Genomic DNA, 24,048 nt, shown 5'->3' on the forward strand with positions numbered 1-24,048 from the left:
TAAAATGCAATAAAAAGTTCAGTTATATTATGCCTTGGATTTTTGTTGTAATCCTCATATTTAAATTCATGTTCAGTATTAACAAAATTAAAGTCAATTTCTTTACCAATGAATTACAGGTAGCATAAATAAAGAAGAAAAAGTGAATGACAGATATTGTGCAGATACTGTGCCTTCATATTACAGTCAGTAAATCTTGTACTAATGAGATACAAGATTTAAATGTGAAGAATGTGTTTAGTGAATTATTGTCAATCAGTGTCTATACAACAGGATAAGAATAATCTTGAATGGCAACACACCTATTATTACAAATTCCTAAGTACTTCATTACTTCAAAATGTCACTCTCAATTTGTAGAGTAACAGATAAAGATCTTCCAGCTGTATAACTCACTGTGTCTGCTTCTGTGTAATTGAAACACTGGTTTTGAGAAGTCTTGTCCCCATTTATGCATTCTGTATCATTCTGAATAGTGGTTCAGTACTGGTGTACTGGTTAAAGTTGGTTTTAGCCCCCTTTTAAACAAACACATTTAAGATATATTAATCTATTTTTGGGTTGGTTTTTTTCTACCTATGACTTGGAGCTGGTCAGTGGGAAAAAATCTGATTGTTGTTTCCTTGTGTGAGCATATTAAGCTCTATAATATCACTGTGATGTAAACAGTCACTGGTGACTAATGTTCAGCAAAAGGAAAGAAACTGAAAATGACAAGACCAAAAAGGAGGAGTTGTTTTGAGAAACCCAAATAAATACACAAAGGAGACTTCCTTTTTAATTTCTGACAATGGAAGAGACACTAGAACACAGCATACCCAACTCCACTGGCTAAAGAAACATCTGGTTAATTTACGCCCCCAGTGATTAGTGGAAGCCAACAACTTCCAATGCTCACCTCATCCTTTATGTCTTCCTGCTGCTGGGCACTGAAGATCTCCATCGCAGCCATCAGCCTCATCATTAGCTCATCCACTGTTGTGTTACCTAGCAACAAAGGAAGACAGCTGAACTTCATTTCATTAAAGTTATTAAACAAAAAAGAAGTCATTTTAGAATTAATCCATAAGAAATAGCCAGACTTAAAAAAAAAAAAAAAAAAGACAAGAGTAGAAAATGCAAATATCTCAGTAGAATGCTTTCAGTTCAGCTTTTTACTGAAAACTCGAAATTATTTTTACAAATGTTGATCATAGGTTAATATTTCAGGTGGTGCAAATCTGACCAATTGCTTTTGTGCTTGCATAAATTAACTCTATTTTGTCATTTAGTCACTGATGTTAAAGGAAATGTAGTAGATGTGGGATTCTCTTATGTGAAATTGATTTTACAGTTTTAGAATTCCCAGGGAGACTGAAGCAATTGCTTAGTAAGGCAACAAAAGGTAGGATATTGGCAGCAGCAGCCAAGTGGATTGGTTTAAAAGAATGGAAACCCCAGAATACAATGACTGAATGGATCTGTGTGCACATTATATTTGGGTATACCTAGTAATAAAATTTCAAATGCTATATTTTCTTCAGTCTATTTACTTCTCAAAAATCTTGCAAAGCTAATGAAGTAGAAAATTATACCATCCACATGTATATCATGAAATAGAACACATACATAGGAAAACAGATACCTCTCCATGTTTTCCTTCCAGCATGCCTCCAGCCTTCAAAAAGACTGAAAGATTACTTTTATTTCCTACTAAGATGCATTCTTTGGTTTCTCTTTCTAAACTGAAGACTAGACTATCCATTAAAGCCACTTGTCATAGTCGTTTAAAGGTTTTAAACCATGAGAAATGGTCAAAAACTATAAAGTCTTAACATCTGCCAGCCTAAACAGCTGTTGAACCCTAGCAGAACAAGTACCACTAAAGAAAACAAGACTGTCCCCATAGTTTCCAACCCCAGGAAAAAAATTAAAATCAAAAGCAAACTTAGACAGCCTGCATTTCAATAAATGCCACTGGGGTCTTAGGTTTCTATATGGTTGTATCTCTTCTGTCAACATGCCTTCTCGCCCAGCCCTGAAAGGCCCTCATTGTTCCCACTTCTAACATTTGCTACCTTAGCAGAAAATGTTATCCCACATGCTACAACACGTAGGACTTCAGAGACTACCATTCATTTGGGGCAGCATTGTTAAAAGATACCAGTGTCCCCGTTCCTGGGAGAATCACAAGCAGAGATTGTTTGATTTTTGTTAAAGGATAAATTTAAGTAAGGCTACAATAGGTGATCGTTTTAGTTTAATGCAAAGGAGTGCAGAAAACCTGACAAATCATTAAAACATAATAAAGGCAATTAAACAATCTGGATTCTTTTGTAATATAAAGATGCATTGTATTATGACTGAATTGTTGCTAAAGCAGTTAAGTAATTTAAGTCAGTAGCACCACTGACTTCAGTGGGATGGCAAAGGTTCTGAACTGTACTGCAAAGTCAGAAAACCAAGCTATTTATAAGATTATTCCTATGAAATAAGTTTTATAAGTTACAGGCATTCATATAATGAATTAGTGTTGTGCTGTACTTTGCACTGAGGAGATAAAATCCATGCAAAAATGAACCACTTTGTCTACAGGAAGGAACACTGCAGATTCCTCAAGAAAATTATTCATCCCAGATGCAGAGAGAAACACTAATGCCTGTCTGCAAAGCCAGCACTTCCTGAGGCTGAGTTTCCTCAGGAAAATAAGGAGATTACAATAAAGATTGCTAGATACAAGCAATAAAAAAATGAGGACACAGTGTCAGGAAGGCAAACTTGTGGAGAAAGCAGAAGAAATGAGAGGCAGCCATTCTTTGATGTGCTCTAATTTGAAAAGTTACTGAGAACAGCAGTCAAAGGGCAACACTCCACTTCTAAGTCATCTTGCTGTCAGTGAAATCAGAGGAATGGTTACACCAGAAAGAACTGCTCATGTAAGTCAGAAAGCTTCATCTATGTGAGATTATATTAGGAACTTAAATCCTGATCTGATGTGGGGGTCTCAATGCTGCAGGCAGGTCTGAAAAAGCAACTCATGGCCAAATGCTAGCAACAGCAGCCCAGGTATTAACAAGGAATTACACACGAAGAACCAAATGCATTCTGGCACTATGCAAAAAGTGCAGCCAAAATCTTTTGGAAATCAGGAATGTATCTGGATATAAATTTGGAAAACTAAGTGTAGCTCCTTATTTAGGAAATTAAGCTTCCACTTTAAAAAAAAAAGAAAAACTATAATTCTACTACAGTCATGGCAACTCTAATCTCTAACACCATGCTAATTAGTACATTTATGAGTAGTAGATAATTATAGCCTGGCCACTGAAAGTGTGTTTTGTGCAATAAATTCATGTTCTGGACATCTTAAAAGAGAAACAGTTAGCAAAGATCTCTTGTGACAGTTTCAATACTCACATAAGGAATACTTCTAATATAAAGAACTGTACCTTGTATTACATTCAACACTTCGTTAGATGATCGTTTTCCCATAATAATAAGGAAAAGTGGAAACTGGTCTGTCTTCTGAGTTCGAATTGTTTGGGCTACAACACTCCCAAAATGTCTAGTGCACATCGTCAGAAACCTTGTGGGGGAAAAAAAATAGTTAACATTGTAGAGGAGTTTTTGAAGTTAAGTTTTAAAAAACAATTATGCTAAATTCAGCAGTTTAACTGAGCTCTTTAACTCTTTTTATTACTAAATTATTACAATATATTTATAAATATTATAGGTTCCAGGTTGTCTAAATTAAAACAATTAACAACTGCTTGAGACAGTGATTTATTTGATGGAGAATTCCATTTCCTGCTACACTACATGAAGACTATAATTCAAAACTACCCTCCAAAATAATCACGCTAAATCGATTGTTCAAAACTTCTAAAGAGACACTAAGTAGAGCCACAATCTAATAAACATGGAAGTATAAAAATAGTAAATTTCATGCAAAAACATAGTTTAATAACGAAAGACCAAGAAATTGGTTTCATCAGTCACAGAATTAAAACATGGTACTTCAGAATTTTATTTTCTTTTGTACTAGTGCCCTGCCAGTGACATACTTAGCAGTGTGATCTAAAAAACAATAATTCTAAGCTTTTGACCAAAAAAGCTCTTAGATATTAGCATACAGAAGTCTAACATTAGTATTCTTAACACGATCTTGAATAAATGAAAAAACTGATAAAGCTTTTCTCTTCCATTAAAGGACTGTTTGAAATTAGCATTTCTTTCAAGAGAAAAGGGTAGCTTATGATATGTTTTCAGATCTGATGGTAAAAAGTAAATGTCATAATAATAATGAATTATGAAAGACCAAATGCAAATATAGAATGCTTTAATAAGATCCAATTTAATAAAGTCTGTAAAAATAATGGACTTTTAATAACATGGGTCACAAAAGGCAAAACAGTGGAAATTCTAAGGACTAGCCACTGGTACAGGCTTATTAATTCTTAATTATGTTCATGAAAGGCAACTTAAATCGTGTGTTTTCTTATGCCTTATGATAATATTTTAGGTAACAACTACTATGAAATGTATGCTCTAACTGAAGAGCAAAGTCCCGTTGTCACATGCATTAAAAGCCAAATCTATTTGAAAAGACAACCTACATTAAAATGTCAAGTGCTCCAAGTAATTTCTTCTCAAAGATACTGAAAAGATTCAAAATCGTAATTTTTTAGATCAATATATATTGTTTCCAATAAAATGGCTAAAAATGGATAAGCCTGACAAGTAGAGCATTGGGCTTATTCAAGGCACCTGAAGTACTAAAACAGCTCTCCTCAGAGAGGATCTGTCTTTGGCTGTAGTTGGATGGAAGGCAATGGGTGGGGGTGGCAAGCATTTCAAAGCCATAAGTGTTACTCCTTGATTCTCTGTATTTTGCAACTCGGAACAATCACACACAAAGAAGACATCAAAAAAGCTGAACAAACTCTGCTGTGTCAGAAACAGCAACAGAGACCTAACATCTGGTCAGGATAAAATAGTGTCTGTAAAGTCTGGACATTTCAACTCTTCAGATAAATAACAGCTTTTGATGTTTTCCTGTCAAGGTGGGAACAGGTAAGTGAAATGTTGGCCTCACGGAAGTCACTGGTGATCCTCCTTAGCAAAATTATGTATGTGAGTTCAAGGTTTGACTCCTGGAAGCAATAAAGACAGTGGACAATTGAACTGAATTCCTGAGACTTGTGTATTAAAACTGTTTAACAGCCTTCAACACACCACAGAAGAAAAGTGCTCAAGTTTCTCAGAAAAACAAAATATTTAACTGGAGGTGAAGAAGTGCTGTAGAGAATAATGCTAGAAGGAACAAAAGTAAAGAGACTCCTACAGTATTAGTTGTACTGGTCAAAGGTGTTGGTTTGTTAATTTTTTTTTAAAAAATCTATTTTGTACTTTGTCAACCAATAACTCAGTCCCAAAATATGCTTTTATAGGTATAGGTTTTTCATGCAGAGAATTCTGAATGGAGTAAGTATTTAAGTGTGTTGAGAAGATTTTATAACTTTTTTCTGGGAGATGAATTTTTATATGCAGGACTTCTGGCTGACTACATAGAACCTAAGAGGTTATGACACCTTGGGGTCCTCTATAATCCAGGCTGGAATCAGGCTTCATCTCCCTGGCTTCAGATGACACATTGTGCCAGGCTGCTGTAAGGGCACACACACTTTCCTGGTTGAGTAGCAGCAGAACAGATGCCAGATGCCAACATCTCCCCTCATAGTGGTTTTTTTCTTCTTGGTGTCACTTCTTACAGCCACTGGTGCCATCTGTCCTGCTCTTACCAACCAGCTCCCTTCCTCTGCTGCTGTCACAATCTGCTCAGCTCGCTCACGTACCAGTGACAAGAGCAGCTCATGCCAACACTGGTGTGAATGCCACAGGCTTTCTTGGGGGAGGAATGAGGAACAACTCTTCTCCAGATATGACCAGATAATTCCCAAAGCCAACCTTAAAGAGACTTTAACATTTCACAAATGGGTTTGGAAAAAAAGTAACTTCTTTGTTGAGCATGAAGAAAACAATTATGAATATTAAATATGCAAGATTTCTGATTCTTTTTAATAGTAATTATATGATGTGTAAAGTCAACATAAGACTCATTAAAATGTTAATGTAAAAATAACATTTTTCTATTAGGTATTTACATTTTTTAAAGAGTAAAAGCTGAGGTCCTGAATAGGCATATTAGAGTAAGTTTGGTCTCCATAATACAGAGTTATTGCCTTACCCACACTGGTAGGGTCATAACTGCTGACTCAAACACAAGCAGCAACAGAAACAAGGCATGTTTTAAAGATGCAGAAAGCAGCCTAGATCAAATTATATGGGTATCATCTTCAGGATCCACATACTAAACATCAGATTCAGATGCTAAAAAGAATGGTTTTATGCACTTCTTCTTCACACTAGAGTAAAGCCTACATGAGTGGGTCATCTATCTCTTCCTAAAACATGGAAGATCTGATTCCCATCCTGAAAGGTTCAAACAGATCAGATAAATACTTCATAACCTTGTTCAGACAAAATCACTGGTGAAAGCATAAATAAAATATACCTTGAGCCCTTGCTAGAACACTGCACAAAGAATGGAACACACAAGATGCATTTGCATCATCACCTGTATGATACACCACGTCCTGTATGATTTCCTAAGGAATATCCAAGGCTTGACACAGGTAGATTTAATATACAGACTTAATAATAGCCTCGATAAGAACAGAGAGTGTGTTCAGTTACTTTACAGATGTTGGTAAAGTGGGAGAAGCTACAAGCACATTGGAAGTCAGAGAATTCAGATTAATCTTCACAAGAATCATCCTGACAAGTAAAATACAATTCTGTAAGGTCAATGAGAGTCTCCAAACTGGAGGAAAGATTGCACAAATACAGCAGAAGAACCAAGAAGTAAGAGAATACAATCAGATCCTTCCCCAAAACAGTCCAATGAATCTGTCCTGACCACCTGTTTTTCTGCCTTCACGTCTTTTGCACAGGACACAAAAAAGTTGAATTTTTCACCTTTTCTGTTCAACAAGCTTAATCAACTAGGTTGTAGTTTGAGTACAGTGGGATAGAACATTCTTTGAGACTTGGTTTTCTAGTGGGGACTTAAAACATATGCTTACAAATCTATCAGTTTAATTAATTCCTTGGGTTTAATAACTATTTTTCTCAAATGACCTTAAAACATTGCTAAAGGCATATAAACTGATGCACTGAAAACCTTGATAACATCAGAGAGGCTGCTTTCTATTTATAGTTGGATATTATAGACATCCCTATCTTTCTAATCACAACCAGCTCAAAATGCATTCTCTGCTGATTTTTAGCTTTCCAAATCTGGACATTTTTAGATTACTAACATGAAATTACCTTGAAGCACATAAATATTTAAGCAGGGATATCTTACCTTTTCTGGTGGGTGTATAATAAACAGTTTAACCATCATCTATATACAGGCTGTTTTGTTCTCCATCTAAAGAGACAATCACCTTTTATCCTTTTCCTTTTTTTTCTTCGTTTCAGTGCTATTAGGAAACTATTCACAAGTGCAACCCTGAACAATACTGTGCAGTAATTATGACTAAATGACAAAGAGATGCGAACAATTACCGAGCCCATTTTGAAACCCTACACTAATAAAGTCATTAGATGCTGCCCTTGCCATGAGCCTTCTAAAAGCTTCTGAAGTTACAAGAACACACGGCATTGTTCGTTAGGACAATTGCTGCTGGCAGAACGCAAACCTTGAGTTAAACCATGCTGCAAATTGATCTTGACATTCTGTTAAGACCGCCACTAAAATCAAAAGCAAAGGAGAAAAGGAGAAAATGAGCGGGTGGGATGTAATCATGGAACAGAAGGGTTCCCTCCTCACCTTCTTTCCTCTTCCTCCTCCAAACAAACCAAACAGAAAATGACAAACTCGCCTGGTGTTTGAGAACCTTTATTTTTAAAACATTAATTAGACTTCTGACCTGTTTTTATTGACTGGCACTGTATTGCTATTAAAGTAAATTAAATAAAAAATTGCAGAATACAATAGAAAACGCTTTCACACTGCTCTGTGAAACCTGTCAAGGATTTAGTGCCTAAAGAACATGTCCAACAGTTTTGCAAGCAACATATACAGAATCTGTGGTCACTCCTGAAGAGGCAGTGAGAAATTAACTCACCTCCTCCTGCTCTCACAGACCCCACACCTGCAATATATTTGCTGAAGGATCAAATGGGATTGGGGAGCTGGAGTAATATGGTCAACTGGTCTTCATCCAGGCATGCATCATTCAGTAGGTTAGAATTAAGGGTCAGCAACTGTGAATATGGCTAATTACTTGATGACGGAAATTGCAGGTGAAGACAACCTGCTGCTGAGAAGCACTTTAGCAAATTAACTCTTTCCTAAGCTTAAGCAAAGTGAAAAACATTTGAACATTAAAACTAACAAGTACCTGTCATCAGAGCAAAGCTGGCAGCACCTTGAAATACGGTGCCCAAGGGCAATGATATCAAAAGCTAAAAAGCTGCTACAGATTTTTGGGTCACTGTCTTATGGTTTTGGCTTCGTTTTGCTTGGCAGACACAATGTGTGCTGGAAAGCTCTTAATACTATGCATGATCTATGTTTGTAATTGCTGAGTACCAAGATAAGGTATGTGTGCATGTGTATGTATATATCACTATACATCTTTCCTGGATACAAATATATTAATGCGTATTAATGAATTAACAAAATCGGGCAGGCATGTGTTTGCATAAATATATACAACTCTTATGCACATAATTATATTAAAACAATGGTATTGATTCAACTCTTTGAAGTCAAAAAGTACCAGAACTAGAGCTGTTCATGTCTGGCTCTCCCACTTATTTATCCCGGAATCCCTCTGGAAACCTGAGGACTTGCTCAGCCCAAGTGATGGCCCAAAGCAGCTGCAAGCTTGGACCAAACAGTAGGGCCAGAATTGCCAGCACCACTGCAGTCAAACCCCACTGCCACTGCCCTGATACCTCTCCCCACACTTCTGCTGTCTGAAGGGGCATGGGAGCAATCTCCACTGCAAGCAGTTGAAAGGAAACAGTGATTTTTAAGCTCACGATTCACCTCAAATTGAGTGGAATATAACAAGAGCTAAAGTTAGAGATATATGTGTAGCTTTGTGGCCTTTTTCCTCCTTTGATGAGGAACAGATCACAAGAATATTTCAAAGAGTTGCTCACTAAGCTGAAGTCTAAACTATAGGAGATAAAGATTTCATATATGTTCCTTAACAGTATTATAAAAGCACCACATTATTTTCCTAAATGAAGGCTACTTACTTTATTTTCTCTTTACTGTAATTTTATTATGATTAATGAAAAAATTCATAATCACAGAACTTACTCAAAGTAACTGCTCCCTTCACAGCAAACCTGATGTCGGAGGCAATTAAAACCCATGGAAGCCAAAAAACTTCCCCTCAACTGTATTAACTAGACTTCTTCATTTTGACAAAGTGACAGTCCTGGGTGGCTGCAGAAAAGAATTTTTTAGTATCTGACTCCCAAAGTTGTAATGCTGATGCTCTTGCATTACTGCTGGCAGGCACTCAGTGCTCACACAGCATTTTACTCCTACCTACAGACTCTCTTCAATCTGTTGGAATGGATATTGAAGATTGAGAGACTTCAGAAGAAGCATGCTATTGTACAGTAATGTAGGTTTTAAAGCACATTCCTGTATCAGTGTCAGCCAACAAACACATTAAAAACTGGGGAAAACGACAAAATCTTGGAGCTGGTTTTGTTTGACAGTGTTCAGGATGGACCCCCATTTCATTAATGAGAAAAATGGAAACAATTATTAGAACTAATTTTGGAATAGAATGACATCTGTAGATCAGAACAGTCAGATTTTTTGGCTTATACAAGGAAAGTCTTTTTATCTGTTTCAATTTACTCATGTCATTCTACAGTACTGAAACCATGCCTTTTACTACTGACACTGAGGTGTCCCTGTTGACTGCTGTAAATCAAGTGGGCCTGATTCCTCTGCAGTCTCATCCTGGCTTTTCCAGCATTTTTACAATGCAATTTTAAGAGTACAAATGAGTTACTCGTGGGCTACAACAGCAGGCAAAACCCAGTTCTTCCTGTTGCTGCTGTTGTCTTCTCACCATTCAAATAAAAAGTTACATTTAACTGTGTTCATAGGGATACAGAAGAGAATGGGCTCCCAAGACCACTGTCACTGTGTCACATGAAGGGTAGTGATTGAACAGAGGGGCTGAGTATTTATTTATGGGAATGCCCACAGTGCACTGGCACTTTGCAAAGGGAGAAGGAAGCATCATGCCCCCTCTGAAGAAATCACAGTCTAAGGAGCAGGATGTGACACCAAACACAACTGAGAAATTATTCTACGTCGAACCAGCGTGCCTTGTTTACCCCTCACTATTTTTTGACCTCACTGTTAATATGACAGTTGCTTTGTTGTTGTTAACAGAAAGCAAAAAAATGAAGGCTTAAAAACCCTATCGTCCAGCACAATCAGTGACTAAGTTCATTGAGAGCAGCTATAAAGCCTTAAACAAGCCCTTTATTTTGTGTTTTAAGAAGTGTCATAAGGAGTTAATAGGACACAGCTGTACAGGCTCTTTCTAACAAGCAGCTTCTGTCGCTTTGGTCACCACAGGTGTCTGCGTAACCTGCAAACTCTTATTACTAGTGTATCAAAGTTGTGCTACTTAATAGATTTCTTTAGTAAAACACAACAAAGCAATTACATGGCTGTTGATCGTCAGTCATAAAAAAACCCCTCAAACACAGTTTTTCAAAAGAAACTACACTGCAATTTTTTGTCATTGTAAAATAAAAGAAACTAGAGAATTAAATAGAAAAGCAGACAATAGAACAGCAGGTAGTCAACTGAACTTAGCCACTACAGATGGTTTAGAAATAGTGTTTCCTTCTCCACCAACTTGTGGGATAAAAGAAAAGGAGGAGGCTCCTTACTGCCCATGAATAGCAACACCAAAAGACTTAAGCAACTTTCCAATCTATGTATTTGGTCCCATGAAAGAACCTAGATGCTTCTTTTTCCTCTCTTACTTTTTTCTTTTTTAGAAACTTTTAATCTGTTTTCACAACTGCTTTTTTCCATAACCTTTTACACTTCTCTAGAATAACTTAAACTAGAAACATTGCTGCTGATCCCTCCAATGACAAAATGCAGAAGGTCAAGTGAGGAATTCCTGAGAAACACAAGTGTCATTTAAAAAGTGCATTAAAAAAAGAGATTGTTCCATTTTCCAAGGCCACTTCAGTAAAGAAATGTTAACTATAATTTACATAGTGAAGACTAGAAAAGCACAAATGCTCTATTCTAATAATCCACAAGAGAAAGAAACATAAATGTATAATTTTCATTGTTCAATAATCACTGGAATTGTGTAAAGAAGTGTCAACCTTATTCCAGGCCAAATGACTGTTGCATTTTTCAGTCAAAAGTTAGAATAACTGGAATTACAGTGACATACATAAGATGTTATCCTGGTAAGACTTTATCAGTCATCTTTTGGGTAAATAAAGGCTATGAAATAAGGTCCAAGTTAGAGAACCAAACAAGCCTAATTTCTAAATGCAGCAATAATACTACTAATTTAAATAATTCTTTTCAGTAGATCATGATCAACTGATAAACAGCTGAAGAGAGAGGCCTTAGCATAACACTAAGAAAATTTGTTGGTAATCTACTGAAGATGCAGAAGGAGGTGGAATCTACAGTTTTAATTTCTTTACTCATCAGCAAAATTATGACCTAAGACATAAGACAGATTTTATAATATTAATACCTTTATTATATTAAAACCAAAACATCTGAACATTCCCAAAGAAACGCTCTGTAAGAAAACTGTAGTTCAAAAATGTTCATATGAATTGCAAGCATTTAACTTTTTGCATAATCTGTTCTTAATACTAATTTATCACATGTATGTTATTTTTTAAATAAAATTTTCATTAACAACAATAGTTATTACCCCAGACAGCTCTCATGCATTTACACCAACATACACACAATTAATGTCATGTAATATAATGGCACTGCAATGCAAAACTGTGAAGGCACATGTTTGAATATAGAATTATGTTTGAAAATAAACTAAAAAAAAAAAAAGGAAATAATTTCTTCAACTATTTTTTCCTGCATAGGAATAAGAAGTCACTTTGTGATGAACACAAGGCCAGTCCAATTGTCAATGAATGTCAGCCAGCACAAGTTCACTGATCAGCTGAGAATGAGCATGAAATTTAAGCCCAAATAGATACTAAGCACCAAAAGATTTGATAGCCAGAGATAAGGGCCTTCCTTGAGAAAAGCTGCTCACTCAGAGTCCAGAGTCTTACCTTGCTCTGTTTGCTTCTTTTGTCATGTCCCAAGCCCAGGTTATGAAGTTCTGACTCAGGTAGGAGACAATAGATTCAGCACAAAGCATTTGTGAGCAGAAGACGTTGGTTAGTACACTTTCATCATGGTGGAGGTAGATAGCAAGAAGCTTTCTCTGGAAAAGACATGACAAGAGATGAGTGAAAAGTTCCTCAGGCTACTTAGCAATTTAAAGCTGCTGCTGCTGCAGGTCTGTGCCTTAGTACCAAGAATGGGGTTTATCAAGGGTGACAAGTATCTCAACGTGCACACACAAAAAATAGCCAGCAGATTTCAAGTCAAATGGTCCATCCCTGCAAATTTTTAAGTATTCTTGACGCTTCCTAATATTTTGAGTACTCAAATACAATATATTACATATTAGAACATGAAAAGAACAAGAAATGAATGAAAAACAAAAACCTTATTAACAGACGTAAGAAATGAGTGAAGTTTTTTAGCTTGCTGCCTAATAAAAATAACATGTGGAACATTTCCCTGAGCAAGGAACACACCTCTTGATAGGACAGCATCTGCCACAAAAAAGTTATAAACAACCTGAAAAAAATGATAGTGCATTGCTATCACCACCTCTGTAGTGAAACAAAGAGGCTAACGGGTAAGTAACAACACAGCTGCCTACACACCCAAATGCTGTAGCTCAATATGCCAGATGTTCTGCCAGCTCTCCATCCAGCCAAATGACGTGGGGAGCCCACACCTCACCTCACCTCACTGAAAAGGTGGCCAGGCATTGGAACAAGCTGCCCAGGGAAGGGGTGGAATCACCATCCCTGGGAGTGTTCAAAGGTGTGCATGTGGCACCTGGGGACATGGGTTAGTGGTGGGCATGGTGGCACTGGGTTAATGGCTGGACTCGATGTCTTTGAAGTTTTTTCCAATCTCAACAATTCTATCACTACACATTGAGATCGTGTCTATGGTCTCTTGAAGCAAAACATTCTGTGCTGTTCTTCTAGAACCCTATCAAGTAAAATTTGAGCTGCCAGCAGGTGTGTTCCCATGAAAATCTCAGACCACCTTTTGGAAAGCAAGTCTGTGTGCATGCAAATATAGAAAGAAGGCTGCAAAAATACAGGGAGACTATGAGCTACCTAAGGATTATGATTCTGCTACTGGCATTCAATGAGTTAGAAATGTAATTTAGAAAATTACAGCTTTCCATTCCCCCATACCCATATAAATTACTTACTTTATTTTAAGATAGTACTTGAACATATTTGCTGAGATGATATGGTGCTATTTTCAGACTTTTATTTAAAGTAATTTCAAATCTCTTCATCAGAAGTAACACTGAACCCTAGATATTGATGTGTATTGATAGCAAGACATGGATGCAATTTTGAGACAAGCTGTCTTTGCAAAAAAACCCTGTACGGCTCTCACCTCATAGATTGGCTTTGGATAAAATTTAATGACTGTTTATAGAAGGAACATTTGAACATTCAACTTTGGGAAAGGGATTAGTAATTTGCATTACTGTTTGTCTAATTTAATTTAAATGTTCTTCAGAACCACGTACACATGTGCCAGGAAGGGCCATTAATAAGCCCAACATGCCGAGATCCATATAAGTGCAGCCAACAATGTTGACTGAAACTAAACTTGAAAATCCAGGGCACTGATGCACAATATCATGCAATAAAACAGCATTTCTGTGGTGATATTTAATTTAAAAAGAAGAAAGAGGCAGGAGAAGATCAGGCACTGTCTGTTTTTGAGGATCAGCTGTTCTGCATTTCAAAGCGTAGATCCCTGCAATATCCAGGTTACTGTGCTAGAATCTCGACTATTATATAGCAGTTGTAAGAGAGGGAGGGCAAAGATGTGTTTACTCAGTGATTAGGGCCTTAGAATAAGCCTCTAGCTCCTAGAGAGACAGCTCACCACTTATTCATTTGGACCAATTCACAAAGCCTAGAAAGATTAAACATCCATGCTGAGAAGACAAGCGAATGCAGACGGTGAAAAAGAAATAAAAATTCTTTAAAAACTCTGAGATGACTTCATTATTTTTTCCACAAGGAAACTTTAGGAAAGTGTTTAGTTAGAGAAAAACCCACATTGACCTCTCTCTAAACCCTTAATCTTTCCTTTGTGGTGGCACTGCTTTGTGGTAAGCGGATGGCTTTGCTCTCCTCTTTTCACTGGGAGTGGACAGAAAAAAAGGCTCTTGAGAAACACTTTTACTTCCAAAGAAACAACCCCATGAAACTGTTAAATGTGAGATTCCGTACAACAGAATGTTTCAAAATATGTACAGTTTTAGGCTTAAAGATTTAGGGACAAATTTTAGTAAACAGAACAGGCACAGACACAATGGAGGTTTACACTGAGTTACTTCCCAAGGGAATGTAATTTTTGTTGCATCAACAAATCTCACCATACAAAGACTAAACTCCGTCACGTATAAAAGACTGTACTTGTTTCTGATACTTCATCCAAAATGTTAAGGGTGGGCACAGGCATACTGCTGTGATAAATGCAAAGAGGTGGCAGGAGGAACTGAAGTGATAAAACATGATTTGGAAAATATTCCTGAAAGCCAGGGGTATATTTTCCTTGGAAAAATGCGTGATTGCAGAAGGCTCACAGCTTGAAGATTTTTGTTGTTGCTGTTGTTGTGTGGGTTTGTTTTCATGTTTATTTCTTTTACTAACCCATGGTAGTACATATTTATAAGCAAGTTTTGGTTGTGTTTATTTCAAGCCTTTGAAAAGTCAGTAAATTCTAGGATTCTCTTATGACTAATACTGGGTATTTTTCAGTCAATACTATTAAAATAGCCTTACAAAACTGTTGAACAGTCTCGAATTCCACAAAGAAGCCTACTAATGGAGCACTAGACTGTTCTGTGTTGGATTTCTCAAAAATATGACTCAGAGGTTATATACTTGGCATGAAATTCTAACCAAGAAAAAAAATACAACAGGGAAAAACTTTTACTAGTTCCTGCAGTGGTAAGGGATACCAAAAAGGTTTTAAGCACTGAATACCTGATGGACTTCCAAAGGCCTTAGGAGTTGAGGAACTTAAGCCAACAAGGGATATATTTTCAGAATATGTGCATGCTGAAGACCATTTCTGAGCTTCAGAGAAGTTAATACCCTTTGTACGGAATTAGAAGAAAAGTTGTCACTGAGGCAAAAAAAACATAGATCTTGAGGTGACTAAATTGGCATCACTGGGTAATGGGATTTCCAAGCTTCTCAGCCAGTTCCTAATACTGTGAATAACTCAGGTAACTCAAAAGAATATGAACTTGAATGGGAATAGCAATGCAGTCATCATATGGGTCAGCAAAACCACAGACCTGAATGGCTACTTTTGAATCTCAGGCTTACAAGTTCAAGTAATGACCGAGACAGAAAAGTTCATGATGTAACAGCTGCTAGAGGCATGAATGTTCTGTCAAGCTGGTAGGCCAACAAATCAAAATCTTAATTTTTTCCTCCAGGTTTTATGCAATGAGAGCTAATTCAAATAAACAAAGGGACACATTTGCACTTTAAATCTTTGAAGTGCACAAGGTGATCCACCTGTCCAAGGTGATCTTGGAGATCACGGGATCAGCCTTGGACACAGCTACCTTATAGCCTTTTAGAAGAGATGTGAAATACAACTGTACCCCACAGGTTCCTAAAGTAGGAGTGAGGTGATCCCTGTGACCTTCTGATCCCATATCTTGTATTATACATGGCATAAGACATCCCCAAACTAGTTCCTAATTTAATCTTCCTGTAATTTTACCTTTCAGTAAAACATCTAGCCTCAAAAATCCATCAGTGATGAAGAATCCATATGAACCATGGTAAGGTGTTCAAACAGCTACCCACTCTCCCAGGTAAAGGTGTGTTAAAGCCTGATTTAGTCTACTTTCATCTTCCAGCTATTTGATCCTATTATACTGTTGTATCTCCATTTCAATCAATTGCACTTGTAGTGCTATCGTACATAATGCAAATAGTATCCAGTAATTAACACCAAACTTGGCTAAGATCTATAATCACAAGCTTTGAAAGAGGAGAAAATGTGGAGTGTGGCAGACAATGTCAAAAAACATCCATTACTTAGTATCAAATACAGAGGATGCTGAGGAGAGACCCATACCCAGCAGCAACCCTCCAGATAAGAAAGATGAAGCTGTTGTTCAGATATGAAAAATGAAGGGTGTGTAGGCAAACAGTGAAGCTACTAAGCTGGTATGTTGTAGCAGAAATTTCTAAACAATAGTTATCCACAAATTCAGAAATAATTTACAAATTAAAGGACAGAACTGCTAACACACATCAGGCAAGACTGGAAAGAAAATGGTGACTGACATGGGACTTAACTGGAGCTTATGTACTGACATTTACCATAGTGCAGCTGCTTCACTCTTCCTGAGAACCTAGAATTATACTTCTATACCTGTCCTCCAGTTTCAACCAGACCATGTAGATTAGTGGTCAGGTTATTTACGTTTAATCAGAATCTGTAAAGTGGTAATTCATCCACCTCTAATCTGTAATAAGTTCAGTATAAACCTAATAATAATAGCTGAAATAATAAGGGACATTTTTCTGAGTTACACAGATAAAAATGATGCTACAGAAAGCCCCGTATGAAGGAATATTCTGCTACCACCAAGGAAATGAAAAGGTAAAAAAACCCCTTTTATTTGAACACACCAAATCATGGAAGGAGCATACTTTGCTCTAGGTATTCAGGAAATAAAGAACCCATACGTGAGAGAGATGGTGCTGCCTCTAAATTGAACCTAAAAGACAGAATTCAAGGAGAAGAAAAACACGGTTCATTTTCACACTGCAGGAATATATATTGAGGTGACAATACCAATCTGTGCTAAGAGAGATGTTTCACATATTTATTAAAAGTCAGTGGACAGAAAGGTTGAGAGAGGAGCAGGAGGTGAGCTGGCAGAGGTATATAAAGATAAAGCTCCTGGAAAGGCAAAGCCAATGTCTTTATTCTTTGTCATAATAAAAGAGTAGCAAACACCTGTAAAAATGACAAGACAAACAAGCTCCAATAAAAGAAAATACTTCAGTATTATTCACATGTATAACTCAGTAAGCTTCAACACAGCAATTAAAATCCACTATTAATAACAATACCACCCTAAGTTAGGATAAACCCTCTGATGTATCGGAACACAAGACACCCACGAAGTGCTTCCAGACACAAAGAAACCGTCCCCCAAAAAAATGTTCCTTGTTAAAAAATGTCTATTGTAGGATTTTTTTCCATGGCATAAGGTGTAGCAATTCCTATGGCAATGTAGCTACTTGGGCAAGAGTAAGCTCATTCTTCAGAAACTAATGTAACAGAGAAACTCTTCTTTCCAATAGACAGAGGAAGATTTTCACAAAAAACAGTTTAATTGTTAATTTAATATATCTCTGTCTCTCTTTCTCTTCCTGACCCCATTAAAAGAAATACTGAAAATATTTTCTTGTCTTATATACAGTAAGCCTTGGAAGTGAATACACAACACCCTTAACTATAGGGCTGCTGGAGGCAGCTGGGAATTTCATGGTTGTTAAAAGCAAGGCTCTCTATCTTGGGTATTGTATTTTTGTGCTAAAGACTTATACAGGTTTTAAAGCAGAGCTACATTTGACCTCATTCCACCTCTCTTACCAAAAACTGGCATTGTTGTGGCAGCAGTTGCTTGAAAGGTTAAAGGATACCATCACGTACATTAATCTTCACTGTCTAACAACTCCAACACAGGTAGCAGACAAACACCTCGACTTTATTTACAAGGTATTTCTTTTTCAAGCAATATTTTGTTAAAGAACTATGAATCACCAGCCTTTCCAACACATGAGAAGACAATGAGCTTTAACAGGAAACTTGTATTTTCTTACAAAGATTTTGAACTCATATTCTGCATTCCAAACACATGTTCTGACATAAGTTAGTTTTCTTAAAATAATGCAAATTAAAATATTTCTGGAAAAAAGCCTCCTGTTTATATATATATATATATATTGAGATTTTTTAAATTTTTTTTTTTAGGTAAAAAGTATCCACAGTACAGATTTAAAACACAGCTGATGGCTGTCTCACTAGACATGAACTGTAGAGTGCACCTTCTGCTCTGGACAGCGTTGAGAATTTGTCAAGAAAAGGCCAAGATCTCTGAGCACTCGAGCTGCCAAGTGCTCTCAAATTAAATCAGTTTGAAGCGGTTTTCATTAAGATGGATTGAGTGTGGCATCGTGAGAAACACTCTATCAAATGTAGTGTTTTACTTAGTGATTAAGTATATACCAGTTGATGAAGCTGCCCAAATCCTTCGTAATCCCACCACTCCAATAAACATTTAATGAGTATATAAGTTCAAAAAGCCTAGTAGAGGATTTAAACCTTCAATCTTGTTTTTATTTACTCTTGGAACTCAATTTCTCACTTCAAGTGAAGAATGCTGGTGCCTGAAGCTCATCTGTTGCCCTGGTAAAATTAAGTGCCCTCCATAGTATAAATTAGAAGACGAGACATACAGGCTGCAATTTCTCCTAAGCTTTTTTTTTATACTTCTATATATATTTAATTATTTCATGAAATGCAATTATAAAAATACGAAATACTGTGTCCCTTTCCTCAATTCTGAATTCCAGGAGCCAGTACTGAAAAAATTACTTTGTAATTAAAAAAGCAGTGAGAATACGTGGTATTTCCACATTCTCATATCTTTGCTTAAAATCAGAATGTCACAATAAAAACAATGCCTTTCCACAGGGTAGGTGGGAGGGAGAGCTTTAAAAATAAGGCAATATTCAGAAAAAAACCCCAACAATCCAAACAACACAAACAAAAAATAATACTTTCCTAAATACACACACACACATACATACACACACACAACAACTTTATTATGAGGTTCTGGTCTGAATACATCACAAAATATTAAAAATATAAGGTGACATGAATTTCAGAAGTGCTATGTAAGTAGTACAAAAAGTACTTTGAGTAACAAAAAACCTAAATAACTGCACTGCATTAATATCATATTTACAGGTACAAAACTATTCATGAAAGTTCTTAATGGGCTTTTGTCCACTATTACACTGACACACTGTCAACCATTTCTGATGAAATGACACAAAATGAACTTCCCAACTCACACCCCTTCCTTGTTCAATTCATAGGAATTTTTTCCCCGTGCAAAGACATGAAAATATTCACTAAACTGAGGAGTGTTAAGTACGTGTTAACTTCAGCTATACAGTGTGGATTTATAACTCTCACACTTATTAGAACAGCCCCTAACATAACACAGATGCTCCTTCCAATATGAATAACTATGTTCTTCATTTTAAAATTAAACATATATCAAGAAAACAAAAAGTAAATTTAAACAGCATGATTTTCTTGTTTGTGTTTCAGCTTTATCTGTGCTTAATTATGCAGGGTTTTGGGTTTCTCCTTAGTGAATCAAGTCACCAAAACTTAAATAAACTGTCCCCATTCTAATTTTATTAAAATACTGATTTTAAAACTGTGCATGGAATAACAGAAATTTGAGATGCCTGGTTGGATGTACAGAAAAACTAAACAACCAAACCTTAGTATTGGAACTTACTTGGCAGATAAAGGCTGTACAAAGGGGAAAAAAACCCCACACTGTATTTCAGAGACCTTTCAATTTAAATTTACAATTTCATTAGCCATTCTTCAAAGGAGTTACCAACATGCAACAGTGAACTTGTCAACCACAAGACTTGCAGGCAGTGTTATCTGGTGCTAGGACACCATTACTTCAGGAAGAAAAGGGAGGAGGGGAAAAGAAAAAGAGTAGCTTTGACAACTAAAGAACTCCAGTAAAAATACAGCCTGAATTATTAGAAAGCATCAGTTATTCACTGCAATTTCAGCAACCACCAAGGTGTTTCTGTCAACTGAGTAAGTGCATCTCTTCCCAAACAATAAAACCAAGATAACCCCAAAATGTAGCTCAGCTTTTTTAAAATAAAGATGGAAGGCTTAAGATGATTTCCATTCCCCCACTATATTAAATAAAGTAGTTCTAATACACACTTACATCTCTAGCTTTCCCATAGAAGGCTTCTTGAAAAGCAGCCTCTAATGATCCAATAAAATAAACAGGATGGCAGTCACCATATCTATTTGAGATAAAATTTCCAATTAATAAAAAAGTTCAAAATTAAGTCATTTCAATATTGTACCTTTTCATACATTCTGTAAATGGAATGCATCAGCTAAACCTTTAGAAGGATGAAGTATTACACTTCTGAAGGACAGAAGGGAAATATTTAGGATCTATTTGTTTTCTGACATTGAAAAACTCGAAGTAATGAACTACTACCTTACAAACTTTATCATAAAAACATTCTGTTTCCACATGTAGACACCTTAAGTTCTACACAATTTTCTATAAAACTTTTCAGTCACAACTTATTTCCTCTCTTTATTATATTCTTAAATGTTAATTGAAGGCTATTCTTGAATTACACATTAATGCATCTCATACACAGAAAGGAACATTTCATCACAGGAGTGAAAACAGAAGGCACATAAACTTTGCATTACTTAGTAGCTTCTACCTATTCAATGATACAGGCAACTGCTTAACAGTGCATGATTTGATAGCATAAAGTTTTTTAAAAATCGAGAATTTCTATGTTTTTTAAAAGTCAGTATTTACCCAGCCACTTTGTTATTGTGAAAATTCTTACAGCAACTCTGTATATATTTTTCAATACTGATCAGTTTCAGCTTTTCTGTTCCTGTATATCATAATAAACTTATCAAATACAACCAGTCTTTCTCATCCTTCAGGACCTTTACATAATTAAGTAATGATACTAAATAGCAGCAAAATAATTAAGACAAGAATCAGCCACTGCAGCTTAGACTGAGAAATCATTTTATTTCAGAAGCAGTTCTAGTAGCAAAGTTAGAATTAAAATAAATTAGATTAGGATGTCTAAATATGCTATAATCCCACAAGAAAACATGTACACTTGGTTTATTTATATTATCATTATTTACTAACTTCAACTTAGTTTGTAATAAGAACTGCACAGTGAACAGGCTACGCTTACCTTGAAGAAAACTCTGCTGTAAATTGTAATAAGGCATCTCCTTCATTTTCAGCATTTTCTGGCACTTAAAAAAATGAAAAAAAAAGAAAAATGCAACCTTATGGAAACAGGTTGTAATATGCAAACACATTTGCTCCACAGGTATTTCATGTTCCCAGCTTACTGAAGTGTTACCAAGAGACCATACAGATTTCATGAAAGACTATCAACTACAAACCTTTGGAAAGACAAGAAATTTCCAGAGAGTCTCATGAATATAGTCAGGTTTTCCAAACAGTAAAATCCACAGTGTAACGTGATATATCACTTGTTCAGAGTTAGCACTCTGGACTTACTCTAAGGCTTGAAAGGCTCAACCCTTCCTATACACAATGTTAGAAAGTTTTCCATATTATTACATGTATTTGCTGCCAAAAAACTTCTAAGGTAGTAACACTAATGCAAGCCTGAAGTAAATAAAGAGTATGCAAGAACTGCACGTAGGAGGTAACTGACTGCTGCTCCTGCTCAATCCTTTTCATAATAAAAGGGGAAATAATCACTGAGAAATTTGATTAGCATAATGACTAAAACTTCAATCAAAAATAGAATCTGTAGAATTTTCAAAACAGGGAAGTGGAGATCCAGTTGTCTACAGGTGCATTTGCATAGAGATCACAATTTCTCTGAATTTAATTTTTACTCTTCAATTTTAAGTTACATTATTATTCCTCAGTTGCAAGGTTAAAAATTTCCCTCCACGGGAAGATGCTTTCATAGTTGCCAGTTATGTCTGCAGTATTTTCATTTGATGCATCCATCAGACATGACATTCAAACAATTCTACCATCCCTACCAAAAGATACTTTCCAGTTTCTAATTCTGCAGACACCTCTCTGCCTTCACCTCTGCTGTACAACCTCCAGTTAATCATAAATCAGCTCTCAACTCTTACTCATTGGCGATTTCCTCAAGGCAGATGATGCTACTCCAAACATTTCTCCATCATCAACTCCGAACTCAGTAGCATCTTCAAAGTCATCTCCATCACTATCACTAACCATATGAACATCAGTGCATTGCTGTATAAAAATAAAAACCAAAATCTACCGTAAGCTTCTTATTACAGACACCTGCAGTGAAATACAAAATACATACACAGTGACAAATACTTACGTATTTCTATAAAACCACAATATACTGCATTTTATTTTACTATTTTATACAGCATTATCAGAGGTGATTTTTAACAGAAGTCCAGTTGGCAGCAATATTATGTGACAAAATGCATGATTAAAGAATGAACTTTCTCTGCATACACATAGTTGAGCAAATTTTATCCAAAGTTAATGCTGTTTTCCATCTAATGGTACCAGAGCTGGTCTACCTGCACAAGAAAGAGTGAGAAAAGCCATACAATTGTGGCTTTTATATTGGTATTTGGCATACCAATATAAAGGAGAAAAATCAACATTTTTGTGCAAGGAGCTAAGGTCTCATCTCCCACCATCAGATCCTTTGCTGTGATTTGCTTGCTTTGTTTTTCCTCTTTTTCTTCAATGACTCATTTGTCCCGTTTCTTACTTTGTCACAATTTTGTGTTGCAGGAACTGTAAATTGATCATTTTAAGATGCAATTCCATTGACACACTTGACAACAGAAGGGATGGTGCCCACTGCATAAGAAGGTGTCTCTGCTTCTTCCTAGAGTAGCCTGGTAAAATAAAGATGATGTCCTTACCTCCTCTGACTGTTCCCTTGTTTGTACAGGTGAAGATCTTCTTCCAACTGTAAGTCGATGGCAAGGAAAAGTCAGTCCCGACACAGCTAGAGTCATCTGCAAAGCAAGCAGTGGTCCTTCATTAAAGTCACAGTCTCAAATAAAGTTTGGGGGTGAGGGGGTTTTAAAGTCATTTAGTGATTCAAACTAAAGACTGCATTATTTAAACACTCATTAAGAAGCCTGAAAAACTAAAATGATTCCTGATATTAAAATATTCAAGGAAACATCAACTGAGTTTTACCGAGGTGTATGCAGAGTATCAAAACAAACTCCATGGAACTGCAAACTCAGAAGTGCCTTGAATTGTTATTTTCTCCTCAATCAGTACTGCAGTTTGAAATGTTATTATACATGGCAACTTTTACAGTGCTATGCTTTGATGATGCAAATGTAAATTTTTTATTGCTAATCAAGAAGCAAATGTTCAAGTGAAGATGGTAAGTGCTGATAAAACTAATTAAAAACAGCTAAGTCATCTTGAAAAAAATACTATTTTGAAAGAACAGTTTACCAGCAGACATTGCAATAGACACAATCACATTGGCAACTTAAAAAATACATTTCATCTCCTTTTTGGTCATTTTAACTGTTAAGGGCGCATGTCATGTGCCTCATATGAACAAAGACACACAAACCAAACAGTGCTGGTGACACTGCAGTCAGCACAGTCCACAGGATGAATGTTCAGCAACCAGCAGCAACAGAAACTGTTGCCCATTGCTGTAAGCCTAAGTCTCAATTTTTAAGAACTATGAAGGCAGGAAATGGAAAAATTTTGGTGTCATTTG

The 24,048-nt window shown here is 36.2% G+C and overlaps 1 protein-coding gene across 1 annotated transcript in view; it reads right to left on the reverse strand.

Annotated features, from left to right (window-relative positions):
• FAF1 (Fas associated factor 1) overlaps positions 1-24,048 on the reverse strand; it is a 151,209-nt gene that overhangs the window by 27,290 nt on the left and 99,871 nt on the right. Inside the window, exons 9-15 of the mRNA XM_048312320.1 lie at positions 23,219-23,314; positions 22,433-22,559; positions 21,499-21,562; positions 20,475-20,556; positions 12,385-12,539; positions 3,429-3,565; positions 899-987 (exon numbers count right to left, since the gene is read on the reverse strand). Of these exons, the coding sequence (XP_048168277.1) occupies positions 899-987; positions 3,429-3,565; positions 12,385-12,539; positions 20,475-20,556; positions 21,499-21,562; positions 22,433-22,559; positions 23,219-23,314 (750 nt within the window). The remainder of the gene's footprint in view (positions 1-898; positions 988-3,428; positions 3,566-12,384; positions 12,540-20,474; positions 20,557-21,498; positions 21,563-22,432; positions 22,560-23,218; positions 23,315-24,048) is intronic.

Source organism: Corvus hawaiiensis, chromosome 9 (genome assembly GCF_020740725.1).
Source record: "Corvus hawaiiensis isolate bCorHaw1 chromosome 9, bCorHaw1.pri.cur, whole genome shotgun sequence".
Classification (NCBI taxonomy): Eukaryota; Metazoa; Chordata; class Aves; order Passeriformes; family Corvidae; genus Corvus; species Corvus hawaiiensis.